Below are 16762 nucleotides of genomic sequence, written 5' to 3'. Positions count from 1 at the left end.
CCTTTCTTCTCTCTGTTTGATTTTTGGGGTTTTTTTGTATTACAGGATATGTTGGTACAGGTAAAAAAGGACAACTACGGGCATTTTATTTGGAGATGCGCTACTGCAGCCACATTTGCATGCAACTGAACAACTAATGTGTCTGCACTGTTCACATACACACACACAGGTTTTAGTGATGTTAGTGGTTTAGTGGTTTGTGTTCCGATACCTGTTTTCATTTGTGACAGTTTTTGCTAACTCTTGTGTTATTGGTTATCACCAATTTCTTTTTATTGTTTATTTAATTTCTTTTGCCCTGTGTGGCCTGGCCTCGGTGGAGTTCTTTGTTACTGCGTACTAGCCAAGAAGTCATAATGAGCTGTGTTTTGTTTCATGTTGTTTAATTTAGTTCCATAAATTATATTTTTATAAAATATATCTGGGTTGTAACACATCCTCTCTACCTGTATTTGTTGTTCATGTTCTTGAAATCTGTTGTTTGTGTTCAGTATTGTTACAGTAAACCTGTAAAATTGTAAAGTGATCCTGTGTAATTTTATATGGATATATACAAATGAGTGTAGTCAAATCTCAATTAAACAAATGGTTAACCTAAGAATACCCTTTTAAAATATTTTCAAACATTTATTTTGCAACATTGTTAATTTCATGGTTACAAAGAAGAAAGTTAATTCAAGAAAAAGTGGCAAACCAAAAAACATCTAACACAAAAATAGAAAGTAAAACGATTTTAGGTGATAAGCCACATTGTCTTTAGTGCAAGCATATATCATATTTTATTATTAAAAAAAACATTCCTAGAATATGTAGTAAAAATTGAAAATATCTGCTGTATTATGATGGTGCATTTTCAGTTTTCATATCAAAATATAGCCTAGTGTGTATATAAATAAAAACTTGTAATATGTCACGTGAAAATTCATGAGCCAGATTAAGTGTTTACTGACAATTGACAGTGATAGCGGACATCATCATCACAATTCCAATCAATCCTCTCCACACAGACAATCATAAACACACTCTATCACTGGTTTCAACGTAACTTTATTCTTTCATGAGTTATTTACAAGTTTCTCTTTGTTCACAGCCATTGACATGTTGAAGAGGTTAACATGTGAGGAGCGGATCAAAATTGTGTTGATATCTGGTGAACGCAGTAACCGGGTCATTGCAGCAGATTTCAATGCAAGACACCCTACGAGACCACCCATCTCCCATGCTACAGTTAGCAAACTGCTTGCTAACACACTATATCGGATTCATATCGGTATCGGCAGATACAGTGGGGCAAAAAAGTATTTAGTCAGCCACCGATTGTGCAAGTTCCCCCACTTAAAATGATGACAGAGGTCAGTAATTTGCACCAGAGGTACACTTCAACTGTGAGAGACAGAATGTGAAAAAAAAAAAATCCATGAATTCACATGGTAGGATTTGTAAAGAATTTATTCGTAAATCAGGGTGGAAAATAAGTATTTGGTCACCTCAAACAAGGAAAATCTCTGGCTCTCACAGACCTGTAACGTCTTCTGTAAGACGCTTTTCTGTCCCCCACTCGTTACCTGTATGAATGGCACTTGTTTGAACTCATCATCTGCATAAAAGACACCTGTCCACAGCCTCAAACAGTCAGACTCCAAACTCCGCCATGGCCAAGACCAAAGAGCTTTCGAAGGACACCAGGAAAAGTATTGTAGACCTGCACCAGACTGGGAAGAGTGAATCTACAATAGGCAAGCAGCTTGGTGTGAATAAATCAATTGTGGGAGCAATCATCAGAAAATGGAAGACATACAAGACCACTGATAATCTCCCTCGATCTGGGGCTCCACGCAAGATCTCATCCCGTGGGGTCAAAATGATCATGAGAACGGTGAGCAAAGATCCCAGAACCACACAGGGGGACCTGGTGAATGACCTGCAGAGAGCTGGGACCAAAGTAACAAAGGTCACCATCAGTAACACACTACAACGGCAGGGAATCAAATCCCGCAGTGCCAGACGTGTTCCGCTGCTGAAGCCAGTGCATGTCCAGGCCCGTCTGAAGTTAGCCAGAGAGCACATGGATGATACAGCAGAGGATTGGGAGAATGTCATGTGGTCAGATGAAACCAAAGTAGAACTTTTTGGTATAAACTCAACTCGTCGTGTTTGGAGGAAGAAGAATACTGAGTTGCATCCCAAGAACACCATACCTACTGTGAAGCATGGGGGTGGAAACATCATGCTATGGGGCTGTTTTTCTGCCAAGGGGACAGGACGACTGATCCGTGTTAAGGACAGAATGAATGGGGCCATGTATCGTGAGATTTTGAGCCAAAACCTCCTTCCATCAGTGAGAACTTTGAAGATGAAACGAGGCTGGGTCTTCCAACATGACAATGATCCAAAACACACCGCCCGGGCAACAAAGGAGTGGCTCCGTAAGAAGCATTTGAAAGTCCTGGAGTGGCCTAGCCAGTCTCCAGACCTCAACCCCATAGAAAATCTGTGGCGGGAGTTGAAAGTCCGTGTTGCTCGGCGACAGCCCCAAAACATCACTGCTCTCGAGAAGATCTGCATGGAGGAATGGGCCAAAATACCAGCTACTGTGTGTGCAAACCTGGTAAAGACCTATAGTAAACGTTTGACCTCTGTTATTGCCAACAAAGGTTATGTTACAAAGTATTGAGTTGTATTTTTGTTATTGACCAAATACTTATTTTCCACCCTGATTTACGAATAAATTCTTTACAAATCCTACCATGTGGATTCATGGATTTTTTTTTCACATTCTGTCTCTCACAGTTGAAGTGTACCTCTGGTGCAAATTACTGACCTCTGTCATCATTTTAGGTGGGGGAACTTGCACAATCGGTGGCTGACTAAATACTTTTTTGCCCCACTGTATCCAAATTTATGATATCGGTATCGGACATAAAAAAGTGGTATCGTGCCATCTCTAATTACAAGATAGGCTGGCAAATTTACAAAAGAAAAAAAGCTTTATTTCCCATGGTGTTAGAACAGGTAAAAAAGTATAACACATTTATGACTCTGAAAACTGACACAGAGTTTGACATATTGACTGTGATTATTCTCACTTCATAGTACTCTGGTCATGAAACCATGTTGTTGCCGTTTCCCTCTGATTTATATGAAATGCTAATTTCTCCTTCTTTGTCAGTGAGAAATGTCTTTCAGTGACAGGAGAGTCGAGCTGATATCACTGAGTGCCATCCAGAGACACGTTATCTTCACCATAAGCCATCTGAGAAGGACAGCCATTGAAGGAGAAGTGCAAGGAGACATTACCGGAGCTTGCATGGTGACTGGAATGACAGGTGTAGCTGCAGCTAGAGGCCGATTCAAAGGACCTGCTTATTTGATCCTGATCCTGAAGTCTCTCTCCTGAGGAGACACAAGACTGTCAGATGATAAAAATATATATATATAATAAAATAAACAAGCAGACAAACAACCAATCTACCTTTGACAGTGAGCACAATGGTTTTCAATCTGATGGTGGCTCCATTCCACCTGACTGAACATTGATATCTCCCACTGTCTCTCTCTGTGGGGTACTTCAGGGTCACACTGAGGTCTCCAGTTTTCAGCAGGTCTTCATTCATCTCTGTTCGTCCTTTGTAATCCTGTTCCTGCTGTTCAGGCTGGTCAGAGCCGTTATTATACACGTGTAGACGTTTCCTATTTAAACTGTCCAACCATACAACTTCAGCATCTACAGGCAGATTGTCTGTAGTTTTGAAAGGTAACTGGATGTACTCCACACCTGGATCCATTTCCACCTCACAGACTGAGAGGACAAACACAAACAACATAAGCTGTACAGACAGGAGCAGCAGATTTGAGTGAGAAACATAAATTAGAGGATATGTAATAGAAGACAAAGGTTGGACGACCGCGCCTATGTACCGGCAGACTAGAGTTGTGGTTCCTCTCTTTAAGCAGAGGGATCAGAGATACCCCCTTCTTGAGGAGGATGATACTTTCTTTGCAAGGTCTATGCCAAGAAACCAGAGAAGAGAGTCTGTCTGTTAAACCTTGAATTCTGGAGAAATAATGTCATTTTCATCCTGGTTGTGAAAAAATAGAAAACAACTCTGAAGACATCCAAGGGTGCGTGGGGGATTGCTCTAGAGCCAAATTCCATAAAAGTTGGGATGTTCTTTAAAAGCGAAGAAGACTAAAAAAAAACCTAAAACTAAAACACTTTCAAATCACACAGGATAACATTTTATTCACAGAACATGAATAATAAATGCTTAAACTGAGACATTTTACAATTTGGTGCCTAAAACAAATTGATTTCAAATTTGATGCCTGCTAGAGGTCCCAAAATAGTTGGCCCAGGAGCAACAAATGACTGAAAAAGTTCAAAAAGATTAAGCTCAGAGAATTCCAAAGACTTTTATTGGATGCCTGTGGTCTTCGGTCCCTCAGACAACACTGTATCATGCATTGACATGATAGAGTCACTGCGCCCATATGGAAAAGAAATAGTAAAAACTTATATGATTTACTCATGAAAGTGGCCACTTTCTCATTACTTTCATATATTGTAAGTATTGTAAGTATCCAAAACATACAAGTTTCACTCAAGACAGATACAAACTTTATAAGATTTATATATATCTTTTCCATATGGGCGATTACTTATGGTATTCACTTGTCCCTAGTTTATTGTGGAGGTCACGTTCTAAAAAAAAGCCGAAAGGTGAAATCCTCGTAGTAGCCAACTTTATTTTTTACAATTATTAAAGATGTTTTAAGGTTGTATAACACCTCACTACACATTTTATATGTAGTGAGGTGTTTATTTATTTATTTATTCCCGGACAGGCATGAACATTTTTGCACTTTTCTCTCGTTTAAACACTGTCAAAGTTCAAACCTTTGTAGAAAAGTATTATAGAAAAGTCAAGTATTATAGAATAAAACCAAAGACAAAATCCTGTTTTTAGGTCCAGAATGCAGCAGCTGCGAGAGAATCCATCACTGATGAAACAATGGTACGGAAGTGGAGGAAGCAAGAAGAATGAGTTGAGTAAAGTTTGACTCATCTGACTGTTTTGTTTTGCTTAATGCGCCTTATGATTAGGGATGGGTATCGTTTAGGTTTTATCTGATACCGGTGCCAAACCGGTACTTTTGAAACGGTGCCGGTGCTTAAACCGGTGCTTAAAGAATGGAGAACACAAAATTGGTCCAAAAACCTCTCATGTTCAGCTGTTTTTTTTGTAAAAAGATAACAATGTTAGCCTTTTCTACAGCTGTGGGGCATATATGGTATCACTCTTGGCTGGAAGCAGTGCTTAAACAATGGAAAAAACACAAACTTTGTCCAAAAACCTCTCATGTTTAACTGTTTCCCTCTTTTTCTTTGGTCATTTTAGCCTTTTTGGCCAGGGTGAAGGGAGTATCTGCCATCAAACAAGAAGACAGCCGCATGTAACTATGATGATGTTTGCTAGTTCACCTTAAATGCATTTATTACATGCAGTAATAACGTGGTTAGCCTACTCAACGTAAATTACACACGAACAACATTAAGCTACTCACGCAGAGAAGAACGGCTGCTGCTGCCATCATCATCCTCATCATTTCTGCTACACTGGCAGGGCTAGGGGCCAGGACTCTCCTCTTCGGGTTTTTGGGGGATGTTGCTAACTCCGGGTCTGATAACAGGCAACACACCCGCAGTAGATGTGCTCGGTGTGAGGTCTCGCAGCAAGCTATCATACGGCGCATTTCTCGGCTTTTAAAAAAACGCTATGCGTCGCCAGGTGTTTCATCGGATTCGAGGTGTTACCTCCTTTGACAGTATCACAGTATCAGCTTAAAGCACTTGTTGCAGGCTGCTGAGTTTGCATCTTTTGCTGTGAAGTACAGCCAGACTTTTGACTACTTTGCCTTGGGCATTTTTAATCTTTATAAATATAAATCCAAGAGGGGAAAACACTCAGACCACCTCGCTCTGCTCCTCACCCCAGCGTACCCCTCCCTTAGTTGGCAAACAGAGCCAGGATCATCACCACCTTTCCCGAGGACGCCCTCGCCCGATTGGAGAATAAAGAAACATCTCAACGACCCCAGACAGGTGTGGCGGGGCATACAAACTATCACCAACAAGCAAAACTGTCCTGTGACACCACCTCTGCTAGCTCTGACACCGAGCTAGCAGAGGTGGTGTAAAGCTTTTTTGCTTTGAGTCTCCAAGCAGCTAGCACAGGTCATCACTGACATCTTCAACCTGTCTCTGGAAGCCATTATCCCACCCTGCTTGAAATGTGCGATAATACCCCACCCCGCCCCGAAAAACGAAATCACCCATAATCAATTTTAATGACTTGTGCCAGATTGCAGTAACCCAGGCCATCACTAAGTGCTGAGAAACTCATTCTGGGGCACATTGTAGCCTGTATCCACCCTGCTCTGGACCCACATAAATTTGCAGATCGGACTAACAGATTCACCGAAGATGCCATAGCCACTGCTTTCCATACAGCACTGAGTCACCTGGAGCAACAGCGGAGCTATGTCAGAATGCTCTTCATTGACTTCAGCTCAGCCTTTATCACAATAATACCAGACATTTTGATCCCCAAGTAAGCAAACCTGGGAATCCCGCCACCCACCTGCTCTTGGATACAGGATTTCTGGGTCAACAGACACCAGCGGGTGAAACTGGGTCCCCCACCTCTCTTCCCCCCGCACTCTCAGCACCGGCTCTCCCCAAGTCCCAACTACCCAGAGAACATCATTGTCAAATTTGCTGATGACACAGTGGTGGGGCTGATCACAGGGAGGATACAGAGATGAAGCCATGAAAATGGGGGAATGGTGTACATTAAACAACCTGGCACTTAACATCTCCAAGACCAAGGAACTCATCCTGGACTTCAGGCTGAACAGCGCTGCCCCTGCCCCTCTGCACATTAATGGTGAATGCCTAGAGCAAGTGGAGTGTTTTAAATTTCTTGGACATCCACATCTCTGCAAACCTGTCATGGTCAGTCAACACCACAGTGCTAATCAAGAAGGCCCAGCATTGGCTACACATCTAAACGGTTCTTAGGAAGGAGCAACTAAACACCCAGCTGCTCCACCATCAACACACCACTAACACAGCTCCACCATCAAGAGTCTGTTGACCTATGCAGTGATAGTGTGGCACGCTTGCTGCATGGAGGCAGACAGGAAGAGACTGCAGAGAGTGGTAAACACAGCACACAAAAAAAAAAAAAAAAAAAAAAAAAAAAAAATCATCTGCTTCCCCCTGCCCTCCTTGTCTGCCATCTATAACTTGTCTCATCAGGACCAGAAACATCCTGAAGAACACAACCCACCCCGGCTACCATCTTTTTAACCTACTGCCCTCTGGCAGGTGCTTCAGGTCCATATGGCCCAGAACAAACAGACTCAGGGATAGCTTCTTCCCTAAACATATCACCATACTCAACTTAAACTTGCACAAAAGTAATTTGCAAATATCTGCACTGACCATTGCACATCTAGACAAACTATCCCTCCACTCACGCTTATTCTGTTGCTCCTTGGACCCCAACATAATCTCATGTCTGTGCTTAAATTTTTGGTGCTCAAACTGTCCATGCCATCATTCTCTGGTTGTTGATCTGTGTCACACCTGTGTATTTATATTATTTGTATAGTTACATAATTGTATAGTTTCTTATAATGTGATGCATAGTTTTACGGAGCTGCTTTTATTCTTGTTATACTGTGTATAATGACAATGAAGGCTTTCAATTCAATTTCAACCAAACACACAGCAGCACTGACCTCTGACTTTCAGCTCCACCTTTCTCTTCAGCAGGATGTTTCCCTCCCTGCTGTAGACGGTGCAGGTGTAGGTCCTGTTGTCTCCATCTGTGGGGTATTTCAGGGTCAGACTGAGGTCTCCAGTTTTCAGCAGGTCTTCATTCATCTTCGTTCGGTCTCTGTAAACCTGGTGCTGTTTGTGAGGCTGGTCAGAGCCGTTCTTATACACGTGGGCCTTCATGTTGTATCTGTCCTTCCACTTCACTTTAGCATCGTCAGGCAGGTGAAGTGTGGTTTTGCAAGGCAGCTGGACAGACTCCACCCCTGAATCCACCTCCACCACATAGGGGACTGAGAGGACAACAAAGCAATTATGAGTGGTGTGGTTGTTCAGAGAGCAGGAACAATGCCAAGTACATTTTCTATGACTCGGTGAAGAGAATTATTTACAATGAAAAGATCATTGGTTCCAGTCTATTCCAACAGGAATACATTCCCGGAGGCATTAAACGGCACAAAAATCATAGATCATGACATCTCTGTGATATCTATCCAATCAGCAGCAGATTTTTTCTTAAAAAACTCAGTGTTATTGTTAAATGTTGTCATTTTTATGCTTACCATCTATACATTGTTTTAACTCTGTGATGAAAGGAATTCCTTTGTCCCCCTCCCCAGCCTCTCGAGGTTTGGGGGGGGGGGGGGGGGACGTTTTATCACAAGCACATCCTTGTGAAGGTCTGTTTGATGTTTGGTAAGCCTCCTGCCCTTTGTATGGCTTCACTGTGTTATCCAGGGTGAACCATACGTTGGGTGTGGGGGAGTCTACCCTCTTTATGACCAAGGATCTTGCTTCCTGCTTTTATGACCCTTTAGGTCAGCAGAAGGATACACACACACACACACACACACACACACACACACACACACACACACACACCCTTGTCTTTGTAACCAAGGGGGGTTTGAGGGGAGGTACTATTGTATTGTGTGAACTGTTTTCCCAATAAAAGGCAGCAAGCGGAGGCCGTCGTTGGGGTCATTTTGTGGTAGACACCGACGAGGCCTCCCTTGCTAGTAAATCGATCGATCGCTGACTGTCTTGTTTTCTTCATGATGAATAAGTCTCTAAACTAGCGGGGCTTGTGGAAACACGACAATAACTGTTGGGTTTGTATGTCCAGAGTACACTAAAGGTATCTCTAAACTTGTCACATGGGCCTTATGCTATGAAAAGCAATAACCATAGCCAGGGTATCTTTCCATTATCTAAATTCACTTTAACACTGGTGATCAAGATGTCACAGTCACACAAAACTGGTTAAATCAGTGTTGCCCCTGCGTGTTCATATGAAAAGCCTGACCAATCACAAAAAATGCGAAACAACATTTTCTCAATGACCAATGTGACAGCCAGAGATTAATGTCAAGTATAATACAGCGCAGAGAGGTTTATTAACACATGCTGAGTGAGAAAGGTGACTGAAAAGGAAAAACTCAATGCATCGTGGTTGTCCCGCAGGAGCCTAAACTTTTATCTGAGCTCAGAACTAAATCAGATATAAAGTCTGAGAAATCAGACAGAAACTCTGTGTAAGGCCCAGGTGGACGATAGATGATAACAAGTAAGACTGGTTTGAGTTTTACAGCTGGGGTGGACGAGGCTAAGCATCAGGCTTTCAAATGAATTAAAAGTCAGTCTGGGTCTCTGGTTGATTAATAGGCTGGTGTGGAAAATTGCTGCCCCCCTCCCCCAGCCTATGTATTGAGGTTTCTGATGGTTAGAATAACTTGTGGGGTGTTGATTCATTTAAACTAACATAATCATTGTGCAGTAACCAGGTTTCTATAAGGCAGAGTAAATCGATTTGTTAAGATAAGATAAGATAGAACTTTATTAATCCCTCGGGTGGGTTCCTCTGGGAAATTCGACTTCCAAAAAGCACAGCAACGACCGAAGTTACAGTTACAGAATTGTTTTTTTTTGTTTGGTTTTTTTTTTTTTTTATATATATATATATATATATATATATATATATATATATACACACACACATATATACACACACACACACACACACACACACACACACACACACACACATACATACAGAGACAAATATAAATAAAATATACAAAGGGGATAAATAGAATAAATAGGAATAAAAAATAAAAATACAAGTGAATTGCACATTTCAAGTATTGAGTCTATTGCACTGTTGACTATTTACAAAAAGTATTGCACAAAAGGTATTGTACAGTGAGGTGAAGAGGCACTACAGCTTAGTTGTTCCCCCCTCCTTTGTCCTCCTGTCTCCCCTCCCTCTCCCCTCCAGAGAGGAGTTAAACAGTTTGATGGCGTGTGGGACAAAGGAGTTTTTAAGTCTGTTAGTTCTTGTCTTGGGGAGAAGCAACCTGTCACTGAACAGACTCTTCTGATTGTTTATGGCCGTGTGCAGAGGATGCCCAGCATTGTTCATAATGTCCAGCAGTTTCTTTAATGTCCTTTTCTCTGCCACTGTCACCAGAGTGTCCAGCTTCATGCCGACCACAGAGCTAGCCTTCCTGATCAGTTTCTCCAGCCTGCATGAGTCCTTCTTTGCTGTGCTGCTCCCCCAGCACACCACAGCATAGAAAAGTACTCCAGCAACCACCGACTGGTAAAACATCCTCAGGAGCTTCCTGCAGATGTTAAAAGACCTCAGCCTCCTGAGGAAGTACAGTCGGCTTTGGGCTTTTTTTATACAGGTGCTCTGTGTTGCATGACCAGTCCAGTTTATTGTCCACCCACAGCCCGAGGTACTTGTACTTGTTGACCACCTCCACCTCCTCCCCCTCTATCTGAACCGGCAGTGGACCTTCTCTGGACCTCCCGAAGTCCACAACCAGTTCCTTAGTCTTTGAGGTGTTGAGTTGCAGGTGGTTTGTGTGACTCCATGCGACAAAGTTCCTCACCAGACTTCTGTACTCCTCTTCCTGATCATCCCAGATACATCCCATGATGGCCGTGTCATCTGCAAACTTCTGAATATGGCATAATTCAGAGTTGTAGCAGAAGTCAGAGGTGTACAGGGTGAAGAGAAGAGGGGACAGCACAGTTCCCTGTGGTGCTCCTGTGCTGCTGACCACAGTGTCAGACGTGATGTCCTTCAGCCTGACGTACTGTAGTCTGTCGGTGAGGTAGTCGGAGATCCAAGCCACCAGGCAGGGGTCCACCTCCATCCTGTTCAGTTTTTCCTGAAGCATACAGGGCCGGATGGTATTAAAGGCACTGGAAAAGTCAAGAAACAGGATCCTGACCGTGCCTTTTCCCTCATCCAGGTGTGAGTGGGCTCTGTGTAGGAGGTACAGGATGGCATCCTCCACTCCGACACCCGCCTTGTATGCAAACTGTAGTGGGTCCTGGGCATGTTGTACCTGTGGTCGGAGGAGGTTGAGGAAGAGCCGCTCTAGAGTCTTCATAAGATGTGACGTCAGTGCCACCGGTCGGAAGTCATTCAGCTCATTGGGCCGGTTCTTTTTGGGGACCGGGACGATGCAGGATGTCTTCCATAGGGCGGGCACTCTCCCCAGTCGCAGACTGAGGTTGAAGACTCGTTGTAGCGGCTCCCCAAGTTCAGCAGCACACACCTTTAGCATCCTAGGACACACCTTGTCTGGGCCTGCTGCCTTTCTGGGGCGAAGCTTCCTCAGTTGCCTCCTGACCTGATCCACTGTGACACTGGGAGATGTTTGGGAGGAGGGGGGGGAGGGAGATGTCTTGCTGCTGAGAGAGGGATTGGAGGAGGGGGATGTCATGGTGTCAGGAAGGGGGGGAAGCGAGGGAGGCAGGAGAGTGGGGAGAGGACTCTGTAGTGAAGGTGAGGGTGGGGGGGTTGTGGGCTGGTCAAACCTGTTGAAGAAGTTGTTGAGTTCGTTTGCCTTCTCCACAGTCTCCACTGTGCTTTTCTTGGTGTTGTGGCCTGTGATGGTTTTCACACCATTCCAGACCTCATACAGTAGGTCAATTGTCCTGTTGCTCCTTGTGGGACAATTCACAAACTGGTGAAAAGCAGCCAGAGTAGAATCCAGTGTGGCATGGTTAAAGTCTCCAGATATAATAATGAAAGCCTCGGGGTTTTGTGTCTGAAGTCTTGCTGTGACTGTGTGTATTTTCTCACAGGCAGCTGTTGCGTCGGCCCTGTTGATCAATTATTAAGTCATGAACTTAACCTAATGACCTAGGAGACCTAATGACACATCCTCCAACCACACACACCCACCACACGGGTATTTTACTATGCATTTTGGCCTTTCGTCCACACGTAAATGGCATTTCAAATCATCGAAAACTGAGATTTTTTAAAACCGTTTTTGCGTTTACGTGTGGATGAGGAATACAGAGTTCTTCTGCAACATCAAAGGTATGTGCCTTTTTTCCAAGTCACGCTGTGTGCCACGTTGTTGTTTACATGAGATGAAGTTTACTGTCAATCTTACAGTCTTCAGTTTTTACACGCTTACATACACACACACACACAGTTACTGTCCCTCCATTTAGAAAGGCAGAGGCGTCACGGTGTAATTATTTTATGTGTAGTGTTTTTTTTCCCTGTATAATAATATTCAACATTGCTATCAATACATTTTCAAAAAATGCCTCTCTGTGCAAAATGGGCTTAAAAACATAAACAACTGTGGGATACTGTTTGTCTGTGATTTGGACAGGGGGAACAAATCATGGCAGGATCAGTCTGATATTATTTGTATCCCGCTGTAACTTTACTGTATAAAGAGCTAACATCTCCAACATGTCAGGAGTAGTTAGTCATTACAACAAGTGTTTGTGAACTAAAAATCCAAAATGTGGGGCTCTGTTTGTCCGCGATTTGGAGAGCCCAGCGCCTACTCCCGACACAGGGAAAACTAATTCTGTCGTAAAGACCTACCTTGGCACTTGTGCAGGTGAAGCCAAAGGGAAGATATGCTTCACTATATTTTCTAGACTTTAGCTTGGAAGGAGGTTGGTTTGGAAACATATTTGGTGATGCTTCATCTCCTGCTTTGCATTTGTGTGGGAGCCCCGTCAAAAACCTGTCCATTATGCTAGCAGTGTCCAAGCATTCCTTCTTTCTTTCTTTTTCTTTTTACTTTTCATACTGCGCCCCCCCCCCCCCCCTGCAATGGCTCTGTGCCCCACACTTTGGGAACCACGGTCTAAGGGGATGGGGTTTTGGGGGGATAATAGGAGGGAAGAAGCTGCAGAGAGGTGTGCAAGACTGCAACTCTGCTTCCTGATTATGATTAAAGCTGCACCGGCTACAGGGCTCTGGCTAGCTATGGGTTTTTCATGGGTGTATGGCAGTCTCCTGGCCTCCAGAGCTGCAAATAGGCTACATTTATTACAAGTGTTATTACTGCTAGAGGAGGCAGAGGAGTAACCAAACATCTGACACAATGAGCAAGAAAGTGCAGGGGGGACAGGTGAAGAGGCCATGCTGTCAGCGAGTCGGCTATGAGCGAAGTTAAGCTAGCAAAACAGTAAAGACACAGTGAGTACTACTTTGGCTATAAATTAGTGAGTGAGCACACAGAGAGGATTCTTCAGATGGAGCATGTGAAGATTACACAATGAAAAATAAGAAGATATAAGAAGATATGTAAAACATTTTGAGTTAAATTGTTATCCAAATAAGCTACACAAAAATACCCCCACTGTGTGTTGGAACAGGAACAGGAAGTTATGCTCTACTGCAGAGAGAGTAGAATGGCAGGCACTTATCTTCAGTGTCCTTTAGGAATTAAACTTAAAAAAAAAAAAAAAAGAAAAAAAAAAAGAACAAACACATGCACAAACACAGACATGCAAACCTACCTTCAATTGTGAGAAGAACTTTTTTGTATCTATTGATCTTTCCATAGACTTTACATCTGTATTCTCTACAGTCTCTCTCCGTGGGGCATTTCAGAGTCAGACTGAGGTCTCCAGTTTTCATCCAGTCTTTATTCATATGTGTTCGCCCTCTGTAAACCTGATGCTGTTTTTCAGACACAAAGCTGCCAATCTGTGGCACGTGGACCTTCCTGTCACCACTATCCCACCAAACCACTTTAATATCTTCAGGCAGGTTTTCTGTGGTTTTGAAGGGCAGCTGGACAGACTCCGCCCCCTCATCTACCTCCACCTGACAGACTGAGAAAACAACAAACACAACATGAGCTGATCAGACAGCAACAGGTTTAAATAGTTGTAGAGGAAGTTGGAGGACAGAAGCAGATCAGAGCAAAAGGTAACTGGGGATAGAAATCTAGAAAGCTTAAGCAACTTTTCAAACAGCTTAAGATAATCAGACTGATTACACTGTGATTGCCCACATTTCGGTATGGAGCACTAAAGTTGATAAGGTAGACTGCCACTGATTCTGTTTAACTGCTGGTAGATTTTACTGTGCTTCCATCGTTAAGAGAAACAACAGTTTTTTGACAGTCCTGTAAATTGTGTTTAAACAATGTGTAATGTTACAAATGGACAGGATTGATAGTGATTGGTATATTTTAACTTAATAATTTAACTTTAATTATAACTTAATCAAATTATAACAGATGTTTTACGCAGCTCTCAGATAAAGCTACTTTCAGCAGCCCCCTTGTTTCCGCAGATGTCACAAAGGTTAATGGATTCACTTATTTCTCTTTAATTCAATGTTATAGCTCCAAATCACAACAATATTCACTGCAGGATGCTTTATACTGTAAGGCAAAGACCCAACAATTTGTTGGGTTCACTTTAATGTATGTGTTTGACAAACAAGCATTTGGTTACTGAAGCTCTTCAAACACAATTACTGTGCTTTGACTTTCTTGTTTCCCATTTCATTTCCTTCATTTTCTCTATATTTCTTCACTGTGTGAATGGACACAGCAAGTTTAGAAAAAATGTGAGTAAAATTTTCCCTTTGAGATAAAGTTGGTTTTCTTCCATCTCATAAAAAATTGAAACCTGAACACTACAGCCAGAGCATTCCTTTGTGTTTTCCAATTCAGAGCGAACAGCATAGATTTCATTTAATTTGCTAGTGACAACCTATATTTAGGGGTTTTTATGTTTTCTTGTATGGAACACAATCACACACACCTTGTACATTTAGCTCCACTTGTTTCTTGAGCAGGATGTTTCCCTCCCTGCTGTAGACGGTGCAGGTGTAGATGTTTTTGTCCCAGTCTGTGGGGTGTTTCAAGGTCAGACTGAGGTCTCCAGTTTTCAGAAGGTCTTCATTCATCTTTGTTCGGTCTCTGTAAATTTGGTCTTGTTCTCTACATTGGTCAGAATTGTTCTGATACACATGAACCTTTATGCTCTGATTGCAAATGCAAGTCCACTCCACCTTAGCATCTTTGGGCAGAGGATCTGTGTTTTTGCAGGGCAACTGGACAGACTCTACTCCTGAATTTACCTTCACAACCTGAGGGACTGATAGGACAAAATAAAAACAGAGTTTAAGAGAGCAAATTGTTGAGACAGCACTGAGCAAATTTTATCTGCCTGGATGCAGTGCTTGTTTAGAAGTTCTGCCACATCTCATCATGAATTAGACATGGAAATAACTTTGTTGGGACCAAACACAAACACAGTGAGACTTTTTCTTCAGCAGCAGTTGCAGGTAAACTGCAGCAACAATGCGACTCAGACAGTTTCTCTGTAACTGCAGGGCTTCCTGCGCTGCTGTTAGTCAGATACGGATCAACAGGTTGTGGATAGAAAGCAGATTCCTTCAGCAGAGGATCCATATCACACTTGAAGCATGTCGTCGGGAAACAATCAGTGAAAATGGGACACTTTGAGCCGATTTGAGCCTCAAACTCTGAACATAACCTGCTGCAGACCAGCTGATGTGTTCAGTTACCATGGGTGACCTTTTCAAGTTACAAACATGAAAAATGCTTGATTTAGACTAATCACTAAAATATCAATTTTATTAAAAGTTTCAGAGGGTTTTGTAGTACTGTGCATAACCTTTGGCTTCTTTCGTTTGGTGGCTAACTATCAAGGGTTGGTCTGTGACGTTTATTTTGTATTTTTGAATTCTTATAGGATTTTGAAAATATTTTAAGTTCTTGTGTTATTATTTTAGTTAGAAAAACAAGGTGAAACTCCCTATGTTTTTCAGCCCAAAATAAAAGGTTTTTGTTAAAGATTCAGCACCATCTTTCTCTTGTCTGCTTTCAGGTCCGCTCCACAAACACACCGGTGATCCTCACAGAGTTGTTGAACCCCAAGTCTATTAACCCTGGGTTTGAGAACTCAGACTCCTAGTCAAAGACTGTTCACTCTGAGGGGATCTTTTCCAACTGTTTTTTTTTTTTTCTTTAAAGAACTGTGTCTATCATGCTTTTTCTGAGCCTGGGGTATTTATTACAGGACCTGGTAACCTCTGCTAGGAACATGTAAAGACTGTTACACCTGGGAGCTCAGCCAGGCCCACTCAGCTTCCTGTCTCTGCTGAGAACTTAGACAAGCCCATCCAGCTGAGGGTCGTTGGCCACGTCTGCTTCACCCCGCTTTTGACGTTGCTGCTGGCCCTGCAGCTGGCCTCCTGATCTGCTCCATCACTGCCGCTGGCCCCGGAGTCGACCTTCTGAACTATGTAATTATGGACTCTGGTGCCACCAACTTATGGGTCGACCTCCTGAACCAAGCAATTATGAACTCTTGTGGTGCCAACCCTCGGGCAAGTCCCCTGACATGTTATTTTTTGGATTTCAGCCCAAAATGAATGGCTCGGTTTTCGCTAAAGATTCAGTTCCATCTTCCTCGCCTGCTTTTGGGTCCGCTCTTTAAAAACACCAGTGATCCCTGCCATGACACTAACCTTACTTATCTAACTTAGCACATGAATAAATAATGATTTTATAAAACCTCAGAAATGTTACAGTAATAAATTGTTGAAGTTTCCACTTAGTAGGACTTAAATAAATGTATTAAATTCTGACTGATTTT

The 16762-nt window shown here is 42.6% G+C and overlaps 1 protein-coding gene across 1 annotated transcript in view; it reads right to left on the bottom strand.

The window, feature by feature from the left end:
• Positions 1–2903: 2903 nt before the first annotated feature.
• LOC112431256 (uncharacterized) overlaps positions 2904–16762 on the bottom strand; it is a 35418-nt gene continuing 21559 nt past the window's right edge. Inside the window, exons 6-10 of the mRNA XM_076880912.1 lie at positions 14900–15235; positions 13640–13957; positions 7807–8136; positions 3473–3799; positions 2904–3393 (exon numbers count right to left, since the gene is read on the bottom strand). Of these exons, the coding sequence (XP_076737027.1) occupies positions 3209–3393; positions 3473–3799; positions 7807–8136; positions 13640–13957; positions 14900–15235 (1496 nt within the window). The 3' untranslated portion in view covers positions 2904–3208. The remainder of the gene's footprint in view (positions 3394–3472; positions 3800–7806; positions 8137–13639; positions 13958–14899; positions 15236–16762) is intronic.

This window comes from Maylandia zebra, unplaced genomic scaffold (assembly GCF_041146795.1).
Source record: "Maylandia zebra isolate NMK-2024a unplaced genomic scaffold, Mzebra_GT3a scaffold01, whole genome shotgun sequence".
NCBI classification, from domain to species: Eukaryota; Metazoa; Chordata; class Actinopteri; order Cichliformes; family Cichlidae; genus Maylandia; species Maylandia zebra.
Note: the sequence above shows the minus strand (reverse complement) of the source record. Positions and strands in the feature narration are given on the sequence as shown.